Genomic DNA, 10345 nt, shown 5'->3' on the forward strand with positions numbered 1-10345 from the left:
TTGTAGGAACTGTAGAGGCAGCTAGCTGGGCGTGACTTATATTGTTGTAGGAACTCTGCCTTAGAGGCAGCTAGCTGGGCGTGGCGTAGAGGCAGATGATTGTGGTTTGTGCTCTGATGTAATGTATGTTGAAAATTTGTAATTAAAATCGATAAACTTAACAACATACCTGGAATTGTCATCCCATTACATTCTTCGTCGAGTCTTAACGCCTACAAGTTCGATAAAATACATTATTCTCTTGTAAATTCCAAATATAGTATATTTCGACACAGTCACTTCCTCAAAACATAAACATTACCACTGCGCCTGCGTAAACTGGGACACTCGCATATCATGTAGGGGTATAATGTACTCCGCAATCGGGTGCATTCGGTTAATTATGTCTATCGAAGGAGAATTCGCACGTTTATTTCGCTTCAGTAATACTTATTGTCCCCCGCCTTTTGAAGAAAGCAGAGGGACTATCATTAAAGTAGACCTGTCTGTCCATCTGTCTGTCACACTTTTTGGGACACAATAAATCTCCTAATTGAGCTAGAATGTTAAAACTTGGTGTAGGTGTTTATTATATGAATGTGCTGGTGGAGGGCGAAGATGAGCACTTTCTGATAGGGTAAGACGAGATATGCAATTTGATTGGTCAATGGTGTGGGACACGATAACTTTAGTTCTAATTTAGTGGAAATAGTTAGCTTGTTTTCTATTATTTTCAAAGCCGTTTCTAAACGTTTTTGCAAAATAAATACTTTTACAATATCAATAATTTATATTTATTTTCAGGAAATAACTGCGGTAGAAAAACTTGGTTTCATAAATTCTCCTTTCAAGTGATGACCCCCACTCCCCTCCCCAACCCCCCACTCTTGAGCGACAGGATTATATGACCGAGTCGGGAAGTTTTATGGACTGAGTCTGGTTATTGTTTTGGTATATGCACGGACCTTATAATAGCTCCGTGGTATATGTTATGTGGCCCACTTCCAAATTTATATCACGTGCCACTATAACATAGGTTAAACTTTGTATGTAGTTAATATCATCGGATGGATATGGTGGCTGAAAGCGTCCATTTAGATCGGCGTGTTTCTAGATACAACGCGAGAGTCGCCGTTAAGCCAGCACGACGAAAAAGGCGCCGATCGGCGACTTTTTCGTCGTATTAGCTTAACGGCGACCCGCGACTATCACAACACGAGAGTCGCCGTTAAGATACGCGACGAAAAAGTCGCCGAAAAAAATCGGCGCCTTTTTCGGCGACTTTTTCTTCGCCCTGGCTTAACGGCGACTCTCGCCTCAGAAGTTTATATTTAGTTACATGCGCAATGGCTACATTTTACTTCTTGTATATAAAATCAGAATGTAGGAGATTTTGGATGGGTTTGGGCTATATCAACATTTTCAGTGACACTAGGGCAAATTAAAATTTATGAGTGTTTACAGACACGTGTACTTTCAAAACCTGTTTAGTTACACTGGAATTAGATTTAAAATGTACACGTCTTTACATCACTAAATATTTCCTCATTGATTTAATGTTAATTCTCATATCTTGGACCAGCTCTAACTTTTTCCCAAATTTTCGTTGGGTAGAACGCTTTCTGCCACAGATGGAGCAACATGTGGCAAACTCTTGCACAAAAGCATGTATGAGGTTCACAAGTAGAGACAAGTAAACATGCAATTTTCGGCCCTACATTTCAACCTAACCAACCTCTCAAAAACATGAATATTCACCAAAACCTGGCTTAACGGCGACTCTCGCGTTGTATCTAGAAACACGCCGATCTAAATGGACGCTTTTAGCCACCATAGATGGAGACCAATTTTATATTCAGTGCGACAAACAACTGTGGTCTTGAACCAAATGGCAAACTATACCAAACAGCAAATACAACGCGAGTACGATTTCAAAATCAGGGAGGCACTTTAATCAAATCATTCTAGAAAACGACTTACTAAAATGGATCAAGGCAATTTTATGTGAATAGTATGTTGACTTATTATTAGTGATTAATTCATCACAATTCTCTAAGACATTACGGGAACATTTAGAGTCTGCACACAGTCTATACATCAGTATCTGGTGTGTCCACCGCGAGTGTCAATAACAGCAGCGCAGGGTCTGTACATGGAGTGGACCAGACGATTGATGAACGCCATTGGCACCTGGAACCACAAACACGGAAAAGCCTGGCGCAATCCATCGGCTTTGTTTCGTCTCGGTACGACGTTATTAATTCTCCTCAGAATTTCATCCCAAAGATGTTCAATCGGGTTTAAGTCTGGACTACGGGCTGGCCAGTGCATGACGTTGACACCGTTCTGCTGTAGAAAGTCCCGAGTACCTCTGGCGGTGTGGGTACGGGCGTTGTCATGCTGGAAAACGTTGTTTCGATGACCTGCGAAATGTGGCATGACGTGGGGTCTGAGAACTTGATCACTGCTGTGATGCCATCTGCAGTTGATACGCAATACCGACTCTCATCTGTGAACAGAACAGTTCTCCATTGCCTGTGTCGCCAGTTCTGGTGTTGTTGGGCAAACTGTAGACGTTCACGTCGATGGCGAGGGGCGAAGATCGGTCCACGGTAAGGTCTACGGCAATGGATGTTCTCTTTGGTGAGACGTCGGCGCACTGTATCAGTACTGATGGGTCTTCCGTGTGTTCCCACGGTCTGACGTGCTGTCTCAGATGCCTGTGTCTGGTAGACAAGCGACCATTAAGGGGGGTTTATACAGAGCGCGAACCCGAACCCGAACAAATATTGGTTTGCGCGAACGACCGCCCCAGAGCGAATTTTTCAGAAGTTCGCGCGAACTTTTCCCCAATGAACCAATCAGCGGGCACATCCCATGACATCATTTCCACAAATAGAAACCGCTAGGCCTGATCGTTCCCATTCGTGTGCAATATTCTTGGGTTGATGGCCTTCTTCCAGTTAGTGTCCTGTTTGCAAATGTCGTCTCTAATCCATTGCAATATGATGTCAAATTGCTCCTCTGTCATTCGAAAATACTGTTGGAATTTTTCCGGATGAAAATATAGTTCTTCTACGAGGTGATGGTATTCTCCAAACTCACGTGCAATAAACCAAACCTCATATATAGGCTAACAGCACATGCACTCCAAGAATATACAGGAGTTTGGGCGACCCAAAAATGTAGCCAAAGTTTAGGCAATCCATCAATACGGTTGAGTTTGAATGTTTGAATGATATCAACTTGCGGGAAGATACGAAATCAAATTAGTTTCCTCGCGGTAGAAAGCAAAGGGGTGACAATTCGAGTCGTAGTAGCGCCTGGAACAGGCAGTAGGTCTGCTACTGTGCCATGCAGATATGAAAGCGTTCATATTCAGCGTCACTTATCATGGATTATATTAAATATAGTAAAAGAAAAAATAATTATTAAAATAAAGAGAAATAAATGAGGCTTGTATTGCTGAAATCAGATTGACTTCCCGTTTAAGAAGTTACAGAAAAGGGGATCAAGCCATTTAAAAACGGGACAGATCATAAAATGGAATGATAATGGTACGAAAGCCCAGAAGGCTCATTCCAAATTCCAACGTCCACTCGACACAAACTAGGTCATTTCGGGACTAACATGGTTTTTAATTTTATTTACATAATTCGCTTGCGCGTAGGGGTCTTTAGCAGTGGGAGGAAACCGGAGGACCCAGAGAAAACCCACGAGGTTGGGGTTGGACAGGCGACCCTACTCCTTGTCACGTACAACCGGGGATTTGAAACAACGCCAGTCGACTCAATGACAGACTTTATGATACAGCGCGCGCACGATAACCATTCAGCCATCCCGCCCCCTCAATTAAACAATTTAGAATTTATATAAATTGTAATTTTACACAACTAATTACTTCCAGTTTAACTATCTGGGCCGGATAATTACCCGTTCCAAATTACTAGATTCCAAATTCCAGATTCCAGATTCCAAATTCCAGATTCAAGATTCAAGATTCCAAATTCCAAATTCCAAATTCCAAATGCGAAATTCCAAATTCCAAATCTGATCCGACCAATCGGATCAGGTTTTTGCTTTTGACTAATCAGTGAGAGTATAATAACAATATTCCAGTTCGGGTTTGCTTCGGCAGATGTGAACAGTTTGGGGCAAAGTTCCTCTCTAGTGAGCTACTCTGCTACTCGGTATCTTAGGACTGGCATTTTTTTTTTTATTTGCTACAGCAGCAAATTTGGAATTTGGAATCTGGAATTTGGAATTTGGAATCTGGAATCTGGAATTTGGAATTTGGAATCTGGAATTTGGAATTTGGAATGAGCCTTCTGGGCTTTCGTATAATGGCGGAAAAGAACGCAAAAATGACGGGAAAATATCGAAAAATTAAATGAGATAACTTTGAATGGAATTTTGTAATTTTCAAGTACCAAACATTCGACCCCGATCCCGCCTTTTTTTCACGTTTCAAGATGGTGGCACTTCCGGTCGATCGACAGACTTCATATTTTGTGTACGCGTCAGTAATTTCTTGGCTAGTACAGAAAACAAATTCAAGGCAATCTGGCCTACTTTTTGTCGATTTTTTTGAAAACTTTGATCCTTAATTTACCCAAGCGGAGATAAGTTAGAAATCTTTGAAGTCGCATCAGTAAGAACTACTTACATTCCAAATTTCATGACAAGAAGTTGTCAAGTTGGTCTCAACTTCCGGGATGAAATCACGGCGACGAATTTTCGAAATTCGATAATCTGGAATTGCAGGTAAAAATGAATTTCATCATGGTACTCAAAGAAAGAAGAATTAGTAAAATAGGTAAAAAGAAAACAACCCCAAAAAACACGACTATGCATTGTTAGTTTTTTCGTTCGTACAATTCTGTGATTGTAATATCAATAATGAAATATGAAAGTTTCAAGACAGTAAACCTACCACAACTACAGCATAAAACCTGTACAACAACGCCACAAATATACAACTACTCTAATTACGTACCACACAACTATTCCACTTACTAAACAAAACTACTCTGATTACGTTAAACTATACGTGACTATATCAAACAAATACAAAACTACTACACAGCTATAATACACGTTAAACTATGTGAGACTATAATCAAGTACTGCAGATACAAAACTACTAGACCTACACAGCTATAATACACGTTAAACTATGTGAGACTATAATCAAGTACTGCAGATATAAAACTACTAGACCTACACAGCTATAATACACGTTAAACTACTAGACCTACACAGCTATAATACACGTTAAACTACTAGACCTACACAGCTATAATACACGTTAAACTACTAGACCTACTACTAGACCTACACAGCTATAATACACGTTAAACTACTAGACCTACACAGCTATAATACACGTTAAACTACTAGACCTACACAGCTATAATACACGTTAAACTACTAGACCTACACAGCTATAATACACGTTAAACTACTAGACCTACACAGCTATAATACACGTTAAACTACTAGACCTACACAGCTATAATACACGTTAAACTACTACACAGCTATAATACACGTTAAACTACTAGACCTACACAGCTATAATACACGTTAAACTACTAGACAGCTATAATACACGTTAAACTACTAGACCTACACAGCTATAATACACGTTAAACTACTAGACCTACACAGCTATAATACACGTTAAACTACTAGACCTACACAGCTATAATACACGTTAAACTACTAGACAGCTATAATACACGTTAAACTACTACACAGCTATAATACACGTTAAACTACTAGACCTACACAGCTATAATACACAATTACACCATTTAACTAACTACTGGTATCAAAGTTTTACAACAAACAACACAACCAATAAACCAAGCCGTGGATTGTCGAAAACCAACATCGTAACTTGATGATTTTATTCAATTGAAAGTGGGGTTTGGGGGGGGGGGGCACAAAAACTGTAATCTCCCATCGCTCGTTGTAATGCTGCCCCGTTTCTAAGGTGCTGTTGGTTTTTATATTCACTGATTATTTACAGATCAGGGTTTTGAAATAAGAATGTTTTGAGTTGAGATTTCAACTGGCCCACAGACGGTGATTGTTTTATTGATTGTGGTAGTCTATTCCATAGAAAAGGACCAGCATAAGAAAAGGCACGTTTTCCAAGTTTTTAGAAGATGTTTTTTCTGAGAACGGAGATTTCTGCTGGTAGTATGGGTTCTACAAGACTTTTTATATACAGTTGTAAGATGGAGCTTGGCCGTTAAACGCTTTGAAGACGAAAAGGAGTAACTTGAACTTAATCCTTTGCTGAATTAGGAGCCAATACAGGGGAGATGTGTTGATGTTTTCTAGTTTTAGTGGGGAGTCGAGCTGCTGAATTTTGAAAATGTTGTACTTTGTTAATCTGATAGTCTGGTAAGCCGTATTGTAAACCATTGTGGTAATCTAGTTTAGTTGAGATGAATGTGTGAATGAGTTTTTCTTTCCAATTCGATGTATATGATAGAAGGCAGTGGAACAAATACTTTGTATGTGAACTTTAAACGGTAGGGTCGAGTCTAATATAGCACCAATATTTAGAGCTTTATGGGTTCCTGAAATTATTTCTTTATCAAAATTAACTAACGTTTGATCAATTTTGAGTTTAAAGGAACTGATATGTGTTGTGTTTATGCGATCGAGACATAATTCCCACAAAATTAGTGAATGTCAATTAGTTGATAAAACTTTTAAATCATCATCTGTTTACGTTGAGATGAAAGGTGTCGTGGTGTGTTTCAATCGATCTATAACTATATATCATTGAACCAGGGCGTTATATATTATTTCTAATTAAGACAGTTTATTTTATACACAAAGTGACGAGTTTTCTTTGAAGGCTTTCGTTTCGTGTTTGTACACCACAGATTTGATTGTTTTATTTATTGAACAAATCAGACATTATAAAAACGTGTGTAACTGTTAATAGTTTTATTTATATGTTCAGTGTTGTACTTACTGTACAGGTACTATGCTTCAGTTATTACTTCACTTAGTTTTAGTTTATTTAACTGAAGCAGGTTCGGTTGAATATAGATACGAATCTCCCAAATCATGTCAACATCTGACAGTACCAACAGCTACAGCTTATAAATCACTTACTGTTGACTGGATGTTGGATTGTGTTCGTCAATGTAGTCATGATTCTAGTTGTTTATCGGCAACTTTTGATGGCTCTCAAACTTGTTACATGTTTTCTGATGATCAACTGAACTGTACAGTGACTCAAGGATCAGGTGGAATGTTCATGATAAAATTAAAGGTAAGTTTGTGAAGAATGAAATTCATTTTCTTTAATTATTGTCAAACGTTAGGATTAATGTTTAAAAAACGCAGGTCAATTATTATTTTTTTATTATTTTGTAATCCACACTTTTTGTTGTTATAGTAATTACCAGGGATGTTAAAAGTTGGTTTTGTGGTGTTTTCCATTTCCATCATTGTTTTAACAATGGATATATCTAACTTGGTTCTTTTTGTTGGTGGGTGGGGTGGGGGAGATTTTTTAGTTTTAAAACAAGGTTTTCATTACACCATAATGACGTTATGTGGAAAGTCCTCCAAGGTTCTGCGCGAATAAGATTCATATACCATGTACACTAGATAAAGCGGGCGTTAATCTGGATTAAAATTGTCGTTAACGCAATCACCAACATAATTCCAGTAACTACACTAACTATAGTGTTAAACTCTTGGCACGATGATTTATGAATGCATTGAGCAGCACTATCACAACCTCGACTACGACGGTTGTATTTCTAAATCTATGCTGAATTTGTCTTATGTCACTTTGTTGGTACTGAGAATTTGAAGCTGGATTTCTGTTGTGGTGCTACCATCTCTATTGATATTGAATGGAACCATTTGCGTTTAATTCGAATCGTCTTCGTCAGTGATTTTTAAAGGGTATTCTTTCCTATAATTTGTCTGAACATCAATAATCGCCGATAAATAATCACTGATACAATTGTTGAAATTGTGTCGGTTTGTTTCTGTGATTTGTCGTTTTGACGTGAATTGAAATATATTTTATAGGCTATTTCATTAACTAATACGACTATACCACAAACAACTACAGGACCAACTACTGAACTAGCATCAACTACAGGACCAACTACTAAACTAGCATCAACTACAGGACCAACTACTGAACTAGCATCAACTACAGGACCAACTACTGAACTAGTATCAACTACAGGACCAACTACTGAACTAGCATCAACTACAGGACCAACTACTGAACTAGTATCAACTACAGGACCAACTACTGAACTAGCACCAACAACCATGTTGACCTGTCTCAACAATGGAACCCTGGATTCTGTAACACAAACATGTAAATGTTATAATGGTTATATAGGAGATACATGTCAACGTATCATGATGGGTAAGACATTTAATTTTCATCATGGGCTTTTTTTTTGCTTCCATTGGAAATAGTTATACCTCTCCAGTTTGGTGTAAAGGATTGAAGATGAACCAAACAATATCCTACTAAAATGATGAGTTCGAACAATTTTATACTGACCAAATTTAGTGTGAAGCATTCGGACCACGAGAGTGTGAACCCCATATATTTTCACCATTCTCCTATTTCTCGTCGTTCGTCCGTCCGTCAGCAATTTCTCATAAATGTGATGGAAGCTAGAGTAAGATTTTTTGCCAAATTTGATGTGATGCATTGGGAACATGACCGGATGAACCGTATTGATTTTCACTGTTCTCCGCCCACCTGTTAGAGATGTGGGCGTATCTTGCATTACAACCTATTCCGAACATCCAGTGGGCTTCGCGAAGTGACCCTATCACCGAAGGTCAATGGTAATCTATTTCACTCTTTTGAAGTAGAGGAGACGAACGCGCTTTCTCCATGTTTTGAACTGGGTACTGAACAAACAAACTAGCCCCAGCTGGAATATATTTTATTAATTAGGTCAATTAAAATAAGCTGGCGTAGAAAGTTTCATGATACAGTTTAAAGGCAAGCTAATGATCTTAAAATTGATTCTATGGTTAATAGGTAGCCAATGTAGATCTTCTAAATTTGATGTAATATTATGTATAGGTCTAGCAGTTGTATGTCTTCGGCATGGGGATGGAAATTGGGTTGTGTAGGCTGTGAACCTGATAAACTCAAAACGGATCCCAGGAAAACACTCTGGTCAAGAATCTTAGGAGTGAACGGTTGATCACCCATGACGAAAACAATACTGACCTATGCAACTCCTTTGATAACGGCACTCGCAAAAAAAACACTACTATCTCTGTCTGTCATGGAATTGTGCCTATATCTATCAGGGAGTCAAGATGTTGTTCCTATTCCCGGATAAGCCCATTTATTTTCATAGAAAGGGTTTTAGCCTCTTTGGTTCATGTTTTCTTGTCTACTTTCACATTTGTCGTGTTTACGAGTATTGATTTATAGTTTTATATGTCTTCTGTTTTTCAGATTGTACTGAAGGCTTTAAATCAGGCCATTATAATGAGGATACGTACGATAATTATTTTATTAAACCTACTTTAGCCCCAACAGCTTTTGAAGTTTATTGTAATATGAAAGACGGCGGTGGTGGTTGTGTTCTCATGAGGAATTCGGAATGGTGGCCATCTGTGGACAGAAATGAAAACTGGAACACCTATAAAGATGGTTTTGGTGAGCCGGAAGCCAATCATTGGCTTGGGCTAGACAAGATTCACTACATCACGACAAGTCGTCCACACCATTTATTTGTGCAGGTCTTTAATAATATAGACTGGAAAGAAAGATGGCGGAAATATGAAAACTTTAAAGTCGAAGATGAATCCACCAATTATCGTATGACGTATTCTGGGAGTTTTCCATGGACCCAGTCAGAAGCAAGTGCTGATCCTTACTGGACCAAGGCCATCTTGTCGACACCATTAGGTGATTCTATGATTGGGTTAAATGGTTCAGCTTTCAGTACATTTGACAGAGATAATGATCTGGATGCTGGTAGAAACTGTGCTCAAGAGTATCAAGGTGGCTGGTGGTACAACGCATGCGCAGATTGTAACCCAAATGGTCCTCTCAAGAATCCTCGAAATCCAAGCGCACTTGACGAAGCCTTTTGGAAATATGATTTTATGAATAACTATACACCACATATAGAGATGACTATCAGAACAGCTTAAACCGTATACATTTTATGGTATCAAGGTGGCTGGTGATACAACGCATGCGCAGATAGTAACCTAAATGGTTCTATAAAGAATCTTCGAAATCCAAGCTCACTTGACGAAGCCTTTTGGAAATATAATTTTAACAATAAATATATCCCGTTCGTTGAGATTATATTAAGAGTTGTTT

At 38.6% G+C, this 10345-nt stretch overlaps 1 protein-coding gene across 1 annotated transcript; it reads left to right on the top strand.

Annotated features, from left to right (window-relative positions):
* Positions 1 to 681: 681 nt before the first annotated feature.
* Positions 682 to 10345, top strand: LOC130014298 (angiopoietin-related protein 6-like; the record flags this gene model as incomplete). The annotated part of the gene is made up of 3 exons (XM_056103308.1): positions 682 to 712; positions 1798 to 1837; positions 9654 to 10345. Coding segments are annotated over 3 exons (588 nt in total), but the record flags the coding sequence as incomplete, so codon positions are not given.

This window comes from Patella vulgata, chromosome 9 (assembly GCF_932274485.2).
Source record: "Patella vulgata chromosome 9, xgPatVulg1.2, whole genome shotgun sequence".
Taxonomy (NCBI): domain Eukaryota; kingdom Metazoa; phylum Mollusca; class Gastropoda; family Patellidae; genus Patella; species Patella vulgata.